This window comes from Gekko japonicus, unplaced genomic scaffold, assembly GCF_001447785.1.
Source record: "Gekko japonicus isolate JY-2015 unplaced genomic scaffold, Gekko_japonicus_V1.1 scaffold711, whole genome shotgun sequence".
Lineage (NCBI taxonomy): Eukaryota > Metazoa > Chordata > Lepidosauria > Squamata > Gekkonidae > Gekko > Gekko japonicus.
In genome coordinates, this window is record NW_015165849.1 from 359,139 (window position 1) to 373,162 (window position 14,024).

A 14,024-nucleotide genomic window follows, 5' to 3' on the forward strand; every position below is an offset into this window, starting at 1 on the left:
GAGGACCGGCCTCGCCGCCTCTGCCTCGGGGAGATCGAGCGGGGGAGGGGGATGGAGGAGACTGAGCTCTCCCCCCCCGCGAGTATCGCGGGTCCCCCTCTTGTCTTGTCTAATTTGGCCTCAAGACCACCCTGTCTGGAAAATTTAAGGCCTTAGCAGGCATACTGATTTCACACAACACAAAACATATCTTCATGATACATCCTCCCACACCAAATAAAAGCCTGAATTCTCAACTGGAAAAAGAGTCACTTCAGAAATTGCTGAAGTCGCTGATGCACACCACCTACAGATGGGTACTGTGGCCAATCCCCTTTCAAACAAACCTGTGTGGCAAAAGAATTATTCAGGAGCAGGCATCTGAATCTGCATACCCTAAGGGTGCGGTCAGACGGTGTGCTGAGAGCGGGTTAAACTGCTCCAGTTCTAACTGGATTATATTTGATCTGGATAATTACGGTCACACTTACCTCCCTTATCCCGCCTCACTGTGCAGTCACATCGCTCCCCAGCGTCTACACTACCGACGCACAAGAGCGTTCATCGGCAGTTTTAAAAAATTTTTTCTCAGTTTGCACATGCAAAGGTGCTCCTCTGTAGAATGGCGGGGGTGAAACTACCATGGCGCATGCACAGAACCACCAGGGCGAATCAATCCAATCCCTCCAACAAAAGAGTTCCCTTTAAACGTTTGACCCAAAAATAGCCTCTGTGAGATCCCGAACTCATCTAAACTCTAAAACAAGTGACGGTTTAAATGACAGTTTTCTAAACACGGTAGTGGAGCTCCGCCTATGGGCACACTGCCAACGCATTAAAAAATGGGGGGCGAAAAGCCTTGGGCAGCTTTCGAGCAGGGAGGGGGTTTAAACCAGAAGTGGCTTGACACCAGAGGAGCGATCACACAGGGAGAAAATGCGGCTTTAAACAGGAGAGCTGAGAAAACACCACTTTGGGACCTGGTAACAAAATACTCCAGGTTAAAGCGGTTTTGAGCCGGAAACCAACGGCTGGGGGCGGGAGGCAGTTTTTGACTGTGTGATCGTGCATATAAAATCTGTTTCTGAAGTGTGATGACACCAGATCAAACGGCGCGTCTGAACGTACCCTAACAATACCAGCATCATCATTACTGTGGCTTACAACTTATCAGGGAGATGCTTCAAATTCAGGGTTTGCTCCCTTTCTTCTTTTACCTCTTCAGGTTGAGGACAGGAATCAACCTGTGCCATGTGCAAACAAACTAACTCCACATTAGGCTCTGAGAAGACAAGTCTTTTGGAGAAAGCCCTCAGCAAGTTGTTAATGAAGCATGGCAAAACAGATGAGAGGAACCTCCAGGGGCAGAAGTCCCTGCAATGGAAGCAAGCTGCTGTTTGTGAAATGCAACTAGCTTTGCTGGACCACAAATTCACCTGCAATCCAACACTACCTAAGCACCTCAACACTTTCCTTTTTCTTCTGAATGTACCTGCTAAGTTGACACAACCTTAAAGTATTTGCTTTGCTAACCAACCTTCAACACAGAACTTAACAATTGGGCAGAAGTACTGCTTGGCTTGAGACACAAAAAATTGGATTTAGTGTATTACCGTTTTCAACTTCAGGTTGTCTGCTGCAGACTCATTGAAGGATATTCCTTTCAGGAAGTGAGCACCTATCTGAATGGGAACTGTTGGGAGCTCACACTGGATTGGCTGAGGAGGAGTCTGTCTCCGACCAGCCTGTTGGGCTTCGGCATCACTGCAGCAGCCCTGAAGGGACAGAACACCAAATGTGCAAGTCAAAGAGATCCATCTGCAACAAATTCAGCAGTGTCTTTGCTGAAAGAAAGAAATTGCTCTTACCTGCAAACTTGCTTCAATAGCTTTTGGGTTCAAGTGGAAGCCAGCCTTCATTGCGTATTCACAGTGACCCAAACTCTCCAATGCAATTTTATATGCCTGACATTTAAAACACACACACAAAACCACCACAAATCAAACAAACGGCAAATGATGTGAAGAAGTTTTTTAAATGCACAAAGCCCTGAAACTTTAAAGGAAGTGGCAAATACACCTCTTGCACTATCCAGTTGTGCCCTGTCTTTGCTTTCAGAGATGTCCCATTCCAAAAGACAGCAAGCTTTGTCCTCAGGATGAAAACATATTTATTAAAATGCTTACATTGTGTCTTTCCCTCTGGGTGAAGGCATCTTACAAATCACACATTTGAAACATACAGACTAAAACTCCAAGTGATCCTCCTCTCTCCTAAAAGGTAACTTGTGATCTATACCTCATCAGGAATCCTAGCCAATAGAATGGCCTTGCAGTGTCTCCTAAAAAATTCTAGACACATCACTCGCATCACTGCCTCAAGGAGCTCCTTCCATGAAGTGGGAGAAAAAAACCTGCCAAGTAAGCTATCCTAAGCAGGGAGACAACGAGCCCATGGTGACCTGAGGACCACAACTGGTACGCAGGGTCTTATGGGGAAGACATGGTCCTTTAAGACAGAAATACGTTTACAAATAACTTGCTGAAAATTATTGGTTTGAGAAATAACTTGCTAGATATGATATCCCAATGATTTCCTTCTTGGTGGTAGAAAGTGCCAAGAAGTTGCAACAAACTTATGGCAACCTCATGGGGATTTTCAAGGCAAAAGACGAACAGAGGTGGTTTGCCATTGCCTGCCTCTGCATAGCAACCCTTGACTTCCTTGATGGTCTCCTATCCAAGTACTAACCAGGGCTGTCCCTGCTTAGCTTCTGAGATCTGATGAGATCAGGCTAGTTTGGGCCATTCCCTTCTTAGCAAGCATAAATCCCCACCTCACCCAAGTAGTAATGTAAAGAAAATGAAAGCAGAGATGCAGCTAACCTGCAAAGCACTGTCTATTTTCAAGTTCAGTTCTTTTAGCTGGTGCTCAGGAATTGCCACACTCTGGGAACAGAAGAGCTGTTGGACCTCAATCCCAGCCAGACAGCCATCACAGCCTCTCTCTCGCAGCCGTGATGTGGCCTTTAAGCAGAACGAATACAGTACAGACAAGACAAAAATAGCAACGGTTCAAAACTGGCAGAATAAACTTTGAAGCACTATAAAATTGCTGTGATAAAGGCAAGCAGTAAGGAGGCAGATTTGGATTATTTGCTATAATAAAGTATCACATTTACACGCTAGTCTTTTCAAGAGAGAAGAAGGCAGCAGTAATCTTTAACATAAACCTGGTTAAGAGCCAATCCTACTTGTGTTAATCAAGATTAATGTATGTGTCAATGTAACCGTTAACAATGTTTAAGGCTGAGGGATGGGTAATGAAGAAGGGAAGGCCTTGGGGAGGTACAATGTGAAATACCATAGTCCACTTCCTTGACCATGTTTAAAGTATGGAAAATGTGCAATGACCCTACATTTTGTCTTACACTTTGACTACAGCAACTGGAATTGCGCCCACACTATTGTTCAAACCCTGTCCATTTCAATGGATCATAATTCCCCAAAAAACTACTTCCTGCAGATTCTACCGCTAAAGCCAAATCTATAGTTATTGCTATTGTTTAAACTCTGGCAAGCTGCTGTGCAGAAAACATCCAAAAAACTCCACTTTCTTTAAGCCATTTAACCCTAAAGCATCATAACTAGTGGCTTGCATGTTGACCTACACTTAGATTTCCAGTCAAGATATCAACGTACACGCATACGAAGGCTTCTACATTCAATGCGAACCACTTTTAAAGAAGCCTCACAAAGAACATTTGTTATAAAGAATCAGTTCAATAAAACGCACACTGATTCCATTGGAATCAGCCACGTTCTGGTCAGAGTGTGAAGCCACACTTCAGTGCAGGTCAGGTTCAAGTTCAGTGGTGGTTGAAGCCACTCCAATAACTTATCCTTTTATTAGCTTGAACCAGAAGCAAAACTCTGTTCCAGTTCAAAAACTAGGTGCAACAGAGATGGTTCTAGCCTCGTCTTTTCCACAACATGCTAGTTCTTAAAAATTGCATGTATTTTTTTGTGGGGCGCTTCTGTTGGGTGAATCCTCACCTGCTGTCTGAAATGAAACAGTCAAGACTTCTGAGTTGTCATACTATCTGCTGTTTTTAAGAACTAGGTCAAGTGTCACCCATAACCCATAAATGTTAGGAAGTATGCATGAAATAAAAATAACCAGAATACTTAACAGTACATTTGCAATGTGTTTTCAATTTGTGTTATTTAAAGTGGATTGCAGCTTTAACCCAGTGGAAATTTGCCCTGTATGCTGCCTTTCAAACGATGAAAGAAAACAGTACTGAACACAAAATGGGCTGGATCCATTCAATCCAGTCAAACTCCCCGCCTTATTACAGCCCATATCCCACATGTATTTTGTCCATGCAGTTGTCATGGTACCCAGTATAGCCTTTTTGGTAGTCAAAGTTGACCTCCCTTTTTTAGCAGGTGGAAAAGCTGGTTAGCTCCAACACAATGTGCAAAAGCCCTCCCAGTCCCAGACACAGGTTTTACAAGTTCCTCATTCATTCTGGTGGGAGCCACAGACTGTACCACATCACTTTTAGTAAAACCCTTACTTTGAATAGGTAACTTTTCGAATTCATTTTAGGGTTTTGTTCAGGATTAGAAATGGCACTTGAACCAACATAACATATTAAAAGTACAATCCTGTGCAGCTAATCCCACTGATTTCAATGGGCTTAGATGGGCTTAGAAGGGAGTAAACTCTATGCAAGATCGCACTGTAAATCTTTGAAAGAAAAGGGAAAAAAGAAAAAAAAACAATTTTCTGTCAGGAATACCAAAATCTAGCAGCACATAACTCCATAATGCAAAGGAAACTGGAGATTGTGAGCTTCAGAATGAGACGTTTGTTGTAGGCAGAGTACATCACATTCTATAGCAACAAGAATGGCCACATCAACATGCTAACACTGCAACTTTTATTTATTTACTCTACATATGCCCAAGCTTTGTTGTCTTGGCATGGAATAAGTGTATTGGAATGAAATGGATGAATAAAGTTTATTGTATATGGCCACTGGCTGTCACAATTTTAAATAAAACTGGATCCCTAATATCTTAAAATACACATTTAGTTATTAAATTCAGTTAGAATTAAATTCATTTGTACGATGTCTAAAAATGTCTAAAATACCTCAAATTAAAATTATATACAGCATTTACAAATTCCAATTCCAACTGTAACAATGTTAATGCCTCGCATCTCAGTAAGCTGCGTTCCTAAGAACCACCTTTGCTCTAGCTTTCCTGGCTGCTAACGCAAAGAATGCTACCTTATAAGATACCAAAGGATTCGCATCTGACAACAAAAAAAATTAACTTATCACTATCAGAAAAATTGTGCAGTTGATTACGTATTTGAGATAAAAATCTCCTTCTAAGATCCAAATATAGTGGACAAACCATTATGTAGTGAAATAGATCTTCAATAGAAGTTCCACAGACAAATACATTGTTCTAGGGGAATGTTTAGATATCTTCCAGTCAGTACTTCTGACGGCATGTTCTGAAATCGTAATGCCGTGAATGCCACTCTTAGACGATGTGCAGTAATGTTTATTTATATTTATTTATTTATAATCAAATTTATACTCCACCCTCCCCGCAAAGCAGGCTCAATCAAATAATTTATCAAATAAGAGGCTCTTAAATGATCTTTCTTTAAGTTTTTATACCATGGGGCAGATTTTGACTGGGCAATTAACTGGTTATCTATTAAAGCATCTCCACTATATACCCACTGTTGAAAGGTCTTGAATATTCCCTGAGGATCTAAGTAAGTCATCTGGTACAGTGTATCAAGAAATGATGTTATTAAAAAATACAGAGCGGATTTTATCCTTACTTAATAGGGCACAATAACTAAGTTTGCTAAATGATTCACTTGGTAACAGCTGGTATTTCTTCCGTGATTTCAGGACAGCTAAATGGGCTCGAGCCCTGATTGAGGGGGTACCAAGTTCCCTTCAGCTAAGACTGCCGTGGTTTGAAATGTGTGGTTTTCTCTCCTCATCTCCCTCCTCCCTCCTCCCATCCCCCTTCTTTCTTCTTCTGCGTGCTGTTATCTATCTAGTGTCCTTGAAGCCTCTACTCTGCCTGCTCCTATTTTCCTGCTGGGAATGTAACCGTAGCTTTTTGCCTGCGTTTTCAGATGCTTGCCTATTAGCTTTACTATATCAGGGGGTCATGTCCATGCGCATTCCAGTTCAGCGTTTCACTATAATCCCAAATATTTATCAATCTTGCATTGCTCTATGGCGTATGCTCTAAAACCTTGTAGGGTTAGGGAAGTGAGGTTCTGAGCCCAAGTCTCCTGTAAAAAATAAGTGTATTGGGGGAAAAGCTACAGCCACCAGAATTCAGTACTGAGGACAGAAATGGGAAAGTAAGAACCTTTCATGATTTACTAATGAACTTCCAAGAAGCATCTGATTCATTTTTACTGGAAATAGTATGCAGGAGATTCACTCTGATCCATCCAGACAGCTATTACATAAGCTTACCTCTGCTGCACCTCTCCAGGATCGCACAGCTTCTTCTAGCTCAGTTGTGGGGTTTGGACCGGATGTCTCAGCCATACTAGAATTCTTCCTTTCCTGAGCTACCACTTCAGCAAAACACGAATGAGCCACTGGTTGGACCTTCTGCAAAGCTTGGGATAAAAACTGAAAGTGTACCTGCATCACTGTCAAGAAACATCGTCCAAGTACCTATGAAAGTGGGAAGGAGAAAAACCACATCAGGATTTCTTCCATTCAAATACTGGTATTTGTGTGAATTCTAACATTTGAATTTGATCTTCACCCATCTGAACACATACCAGGATGAAAACTTTAGTACCCCACATCTAATCCTGTAACTGATAAGACAACTCCACAATTACATAAAATGATGTTATTTAATTACTCAACCCTTGTTGTTTCATCTATTTCTCTTATGGGATGAGAGACACAGGCAACTAATTAAAGCATGTTTCAACGTGTGAAAGGTGCTCAAGAGCTGTGTACCCAGAGGTCATTTTGGAGGGGATCGTAGTTGCAGAAATACTCCACATGAAGATCATAACTAAGCAGGTTCTTACTATCAAAAGTTCAAGCTGAGTGTCTGCAGGGTTTAATTTTTAAATCTCATATATACATATAATTCTCCTAACGCATTGGCCATTTCCAGTTCTCCCACTGACTATGCTGTGTGCTCCATCAGTCATTGAACCATCAACCGCCACTCAAGAGTAATTGCGTTCCATTGGCTGGAGGCTGGGTCCGCTCCTCATCCCCGTGTACTCATTTTCCCTCAGCCACTGTTCCCTGTCAGAATAACTGCCAAAATGGCTGTCTCTCCTGATGAAGACACTTCCCTGCTTAGCTCTTGTGGGACTAACTTTTCCCTCAGTGGCTGTTGCTAGGCAACCAAGCTTCGTTCTGTAGGTAAAAAGGCAAAGCCAGGAGGCCCTTTCCAGGACTTTGTGGGGAACTATTGGGGCCAGTCCTGACTAGAGTTGCCAGCTCCAGGTTGGGAAATTCCTGGAGATTTTGTGCTGGAGTCTACGGAAGCCAAGGTCTGGGGAGCGGAGAGGCCTCAGCTGAATAGAGTGCCACAGATTCCACCCTCCAAAGTAGTTATTTTCTCCAGGGGGAGAGAGAGTCTGGAGTTCAGTTGTGATACCAGGCGATACCACAGCCAGTGTGGTGTAGCAGTTAACACTTCAGAGGAGGGTCTGCCAGACCCAGGTTCTTACTGTGGAAGCTGAGTGGGTGATAAGGAGGAGGAGATTGGATTTATACCCCACCCTTCACTCAGAGTCTCAGAGCGGCTTACAAATTTCCTTCCCTTCCCCTTCCCACAACAGACTCCCTGTGAGGTAGGTGGGGCTGAGAGAGCTCTTTCCAGAACTGCCCTTTCAAGGACAGCTCTGACAGAACTATGGCTTGCCCGAGGTAATCCAGCCGCTGCAAGTGGAGGAGTGGGGAATCAAACCCAGTTCTCCCAGATTAGAGTCCACGCACTTAACCACTATACCAAACACCAAGAGCATAAGAACATAAGAGAAGCCAATGTTGGATCAGGCCAATGGCCCATCCAGTCCAACCCTCTGTCACACAGTGGCCAAAAATACCAGGTGCCATCAGGAGGTCCAGCAGTGGGGCCAGGACACTAGAAGCCCTCCCACTGCTGTCCCCCCCAGCACCAAGAATACAGAGCATCACTTGCCTCAGACTGAGAGTTCCTATCTATACTTTGTGGCTCATAGCCACTGATCTTGCTCTGTCCCCACTGCTGTTCTCGTGGTGCAAATGTGCTTTTCCACACCCCACACACTTTCCTGGATAGACAGGCCACCCAAAGCAACTCTCTGGGTCAACACTGCACATTCCTTGCACCCCTGCTACCGCACCCCAGGTGAGCAGACCGGCCTTGTTCAAACCACTCCAACCTCTGCCTACCTGAGAGAGCGTCCCTGACCTGTGCACGTTTCCTGGATAACATCCCAAAACCGCCTTCTTATATAGTGGAACCTGGACTATAGTTGGAGGCTCGTGTCTCCTCCATGGCATTTAGTGTCTTTTATCAGCTTTTTATCAGCCCTTCCTCAGAAAGTGTGATCTGACTGTGATGTTCTATGCTCTGATCACACCCAGGTTAAACTAATGAAATGCACTTTATGTGGGGCTACTTTTGAAAACTGTCCAGAAACTTCAACAGGTCCAAGATACAGTGGCTAGAATATTGTCAGGGGCTGGATACAAGATTAGTATCATGGTTCACATCTTACCAGTTTTAAAGGATCATAATCAACTACACAATTCAGTCATTGCCTAAAAAGCCCTCCACAGCCTGGGTGCAGGATACTTGAGAAGCTGAGTTCTCCTAGATTCTGATCTGTGTGCACTCACTTACAGAGGCAAGATGGCTTCACACCAAAGATGGTGCCTTTTCTTTTGTGGTGCCCCTCTGTGAGATCATCTCATGCCAAACTTAACATCTTAAAATGCCAGGCAAAAAATGTTTTGATTTCCCCAAGTTTATAAATCTCCACTTTTGAAGTTTTAAACAGATATATCCTATTGCTTTGCTGGCTGACAAGTTTCTTATTGGAACATGCTCTGCTTCTGAAATTGCTACTTTAAGTGTTCTTTTGATGCTGCTTTTATTAGATTTTTCTTGCTCGGTTTTTACTTGCTTATTTTATGCTGCTTTACATTTTTAAAATTGTGATGCTTTATTGTTTTAGATGTCTATGTAAACTGTTCCAAAGATATTAGCCACAAGGTATAGATAGGAACTCTCAGCCTGGGGCAAGTGATGCTCTGTATTCTTGGTGCTTGAGGGGGGGGGCAACAGTGGGAGGGCTTCTAGTGACCCGGCCCCACTGCTGGACCTCCTGATGGTACCTGGTATTTTTGGCCACTGTGTGACAGAGTGTTGGACCAGATGGGCCATTAGCCTGATCCAACATTGGCTTCTCTTATGTTCTTATATTGTTACAGTGGGAGCAGAAAACAGATACTTAAATCCATGCAATTCAATGTAGAAAGTGTTTTTGAAGGGAGGGGTCAAATATGTGAAAATACACAATTTGCATCCAGTTATTTTTCAGCATAATAAAATAATACCACTTAGGCAAATATCTAAAGTTGCATGAGCAAGCATCTCAGTTGTTGACACTTTCCAGTTTTCACAAAGGACATGATTTCTGCCTTGAATGGGGTATAAATGGCTTAAGACAAACTTTACAGTATTGCAGAATGAACACCCACACACACAATGCATATATTGTGCCCCACACCACTAGAGCCCTACATCTCCTTTTGCTTGTGATTCTCCTCACATGAACACATGAAGCTAGCTGCCTTATACTGAAAGCCAGTTTGGTGTAGGGGTTAAGAGTGCGGACTCTAATCTGGGAGAACCAAGTTTGATTCCCCACTCCTCCATATGCAGCTGCTGGTGTGACCTTGGGTCAGTCATAAGTTCTTTCAGAGCTGTTCTCTCAGGGGCAGTTCTCAAGAGCCCCACCTACCCCACAGGGTGTCTGTTGTGGGGAGGGAAAGGGATTGTAAGCCGCTCTGAGACTCCTTCGGGTAGTGAAGGGTGAGGTATAAATCCAGTATCTTCTCTTCTTCTGAATCAGACTTTTGGGGTCCATCAAGCTCAGTATGGTCTACTCAGACTGGCAGCAGCTTTTCAGGATCTGAGGCAGAGATCTTTCACATCACCTACTTACTGGAACCAACTGCAGACACTAGAGATCTTCTGCATACAAAATAGATGCTCTACCACTGAGCCACAGCCCCCTCATTGACAGCCATGAAGGGAATACTTCTTTAGACTAAGGTCTAAATCCATTAGGTGCTTCAGTCATGTCCACAGCTTTACTTACAGCTGGCACCTTTTCCTCCTAATATGCTGTTAGCTCTTGGGACATTCAAGATATCTAGTCCCGGGAGGAAGGGGCTAAAGCAGAGGTGTCAAACTCATTTGTCAAGGGCTGGATCTGATGTAAATGTCACTTGATTGGGCTGGGCCATGTATGCCATAAAATGTAACACGAGGTATCAGAGATATAAAGTTTATATAGATTATTTCAGATGCTGAATGGCAATAGCAGGCTTGATTGGACTAGGTACGATATGCAGAGGGGTAGTAGGTGTGGAAATATCAGTATTGGTAACGAGACAAGAAACCTAGGTCTCAATTTGGTCCAGGAAGATTCAGTCTAGGAGGATGCAAAAAATAAATGAAAATAAGTCTGAAGTGACTCACAAAAGCTCACAGCCTACTACAAATTTTGTTAGTTTTATGGTGCTACTGGACTCTTACTCTTTTCTACTGCTATTAGAAACCACAGCATTAAAAAAGCCAAGTGGGGGAACATTTTAACCTTCGAGGGCATTCAGTTGCTGACCTAGGATTAGCAGTTCTCCTACAAAGGAATTTCAAAGGGAGATTAGAGACTACTGAATTGCAACTGATAATGAAGCTCAAGACAATGCATCCTCCTGGACTGAATTGAGACCTAGGTTTCTTCTCTCATTACCACTGCCTGCTATTGTCATTTGGCATCTGAAATTACTTCACTCTTCAAGATGTAAGGACAGATGGACTCACATTTTAGCTGTATCTGAAGAAGTGAGCAGTGACTTATGAAAGCTCATGCCCTGCCACAAATTTTGTTAGTCGTTGAGCTCCTACTGGTCTCTTGCTCCCTTCCACTAATAAAGAATGCAAGCTGTGCTGTTAGGTTTCTCCCCCCACATCTGTTAGAACTGGAAAGGGAGATCTCTCCAAGTGCCATGGGACTCCATCTCGCTCTCTCTGGCTTTTCCCGTCCCTCTCTCTGAAAAAGTGTGTATGCACACAAAAACTTATACCTGGAATAAAACACTGTTGGCCTTAAAAGTGCCATGGGACTCTCTCTGACACTTTCCCTCTCCCTCAAAGGAGGAGGGGGAAAAGCCCTCAGCCAATCGAGGGAAAGGAGGAAGCTGGAGAGAGCTGGGCAAAAGCAAGCTGCAATGCAGGAAGCAGAAGGGAGCCAGTTGATCACAGGCCAGATAAAAATGAAAGCATGCACCACGTAACAGCTTCCATTCCAGTGTCTGAGGCAGAGCCGCAAAAATATTAGGACTGGATGGGGGGGGGAGTGTTTTATTTTTGAATGTATACAGCTTTGTAGAATTTATGGTCAGAAAGCAGGATCTAAAGCTAATAAAGAGACAGATGTGGACACAACGGGTTTTCCACTGACTTGTGTTAACTAAGTTGTGCCCCACTTGTGGCCACCAATTGTCTGACTATAACAATGGCTAAATGGAGAACCACTAAACCTAGTTACCACCTTTTATTTTAATGGGTTTAAGAGTGTTGTCTCCATCTCCCAGGCAGCAAGAAGATATGGCCATTTGACATCCCTCCAGATGGATCATTGGGAGCATGGAGAACCATGATGGAGCCTAAGTAGTCCCACCCCTGGCAAGAGGGGATGAATGATCTCAGACCAGGAACATCCCTCCCTCTCCCAACAGGAGTAAAAAAAACCAAACTATCACAGCACTGCTCTATAGCTCTGAACCAACAGGTCTTTTTATTTCCTGAACCAGTAGCTCATGTAGGTGTTGGAAAATTCATCTGGTTATAATCCTAGCTGGAGACTAGCAACTGCTTGGCATTTCAGCTGTATGTCCCTGAACACTTGTGTGTGACTTTCCTGAATAGATGGATCATGTGACAGTTGAGGCATACAATTCACTTTACAAAATCCTTGTAACAAATACACTCGCACCAGTCCTGTGAAAGTTTCGATGTTAGAACTCTAATGCTTAGTTAAATAGACTAAACCTATATTTCCAGTTAGGGGCTACAGAGGCTCAGAGGTTAAGACGCTGAGCTGCAGACCAGAAGGTCTGTAGTTTGGCAGTTCAAGACCCTAGTGCCACGTGATGGAGTGAGCTCCCGTCTCTGACCCCAGCTCCTGCCAACCTAGCAGATTGAAAGCAAGAAATTGCAAGTAGATGAATAGGTACCGCTGCGGTGGGAAGGTAATAGTGTTTTGTGCGCCTTGATGCTTAGTCATGCTGGCCACATGACCACGGAAACATCTTTGGACAGCACTGGCTCTTTGGCTTGGAAACGGAGATGAGCACCACCGCCTAGAGTCGGATTCGACTCTATATCTCCAACTGGGAAACGCACACGTTTTTCAAATATTGTTTTCATGTCAGTACATATAAAAACGGAAGATGGGCACCATTTCTCTCAAAACAGAGAGGGATGTCTCTTCTGTTTGTATGCAATGCTTGCACATGTTGCACCATTTTCAAAACTAACATTTAATATGCATATTTGATTTAAACCAGGCAATGAACTACATTTTTTAAAAAGTTGGCTGACATCAAGTCAGGCTTTCAATTTATTATCCCCCCCCCAATCTTTTTACATGCTTCCCTGTTTCCAGTTGCAAGCACTTCTGCAATCAAATCTCTCTGCAATTAGAGCAGCTGAAATCCAAAAGGGACCAGAATCCTGAGCTAAACCCATTGCAGCAAAATGGAAGCTATGGAAGAGTTTGCTCAGGAAAGGCACCTCATGGATTTTGCCTTTCCCTAAAAGAAGTTGGGTTCTGATGATTCTATGATCAAATGGGCTGCACAATAATTGTAGTGCAGTCTCTTATCTTCCTCCATTTAAGGAATACAAGTACAAGCAACACATTATCTCAAAGCCCAGGAATATAAGGCTCCCTTCCAACTGTATTCTATGAGAACACATTTATATATTTGTTTACAAGCAAGAGTTTGTCAAGATGGCAACACTTCAATCTATTTAAGAAGAGCTCCTAGTCGCAATGGCTCCCTGCCCCCCCCAGCTTTCCGTCCGGACATTCCTTTATGATTCAATCATTTCCCCTCTTTGTACAAAGTTTAAACTTAACAGTTGAGGTATGCTGACTGACCTCTCCAAGTGCAGTTTGCTTTTAAAAAATATTGACTTGGCATCCAGGAAAAATAAAATCTGGGACAGTTTTACTGTTCTTAAAAAGATTATTATGGAAACAGCAGTGCTTTTGTGAATTCTTGCTGAAGTCAGTTTTACTCAAGCTAAGGCTTATTAAAACATTTGAAACTGACAAAACTTTAAAGCAAATACACCTTGAGGAAAACTAACTTCTGGAGTGGGGGCGGGTAGGAAGATGGGCAACCAGGATCAAGTACCTCCTTTACAGTAAGGACCAGGTCTTGCCTTCCTATACAGCCTCTACGGGTCTCCTCTCCCCCACACCAGTTCTGTGGGTGAATGCACTACAAATGCCGCATACTTGCTATTTTATAACATTACAACACAGCAGTCCAAATTCATAGGAGTTAGGGATTTCCTCTGTGGTATGCCACATTATGGGCTACCACAAGAGCAGAGAGTCTGCTTGGTCAAAGTTTCTTAAACGTCACACTGAGAAGAGAATGGAGCAGGTGGTGAACTTTCTGAAAGGGCTTTAGACGTGAGGCTGAAGAGAAATGT

The 14,024-nt window shown here is 43.2% G+C and overlaps 1 protein-coding gene across 1 annotated transcript in view; it reads right to left on the bottom strand.

The window, feature by feature from the left end:
* KIAA0355 (KIAA0355 ortholog) overlaps window positions 1–14,024 on the bottom strand; it is a 45,117-nt gene that overhangs the window by 21,528 nt on the left and 9,565 nt on the right. The window contains exons 2-5 of the mRNA XM_015411102.1: window positions 6,512–6,718; window positions 2,865–3,005; window positions 1,848–1,943; window positions 1,593–1,754 (exon numbers count right to left, since the gene is read on the bottom strand). Coding sequence (XP_015266588.1) covers window positions 1,593–1,754; window positions 1,848–1,943; window positions 2,865–3,005; window positions 6,512–6,718 — 606 coding nt within the window. The remainder of the gene's footprint in view (window positions 1–1,592; window positions 1,755–1,847; window positions 1,944–2,864; window positions 3,006–6,511; window positions 6,719–14,024) is intronic.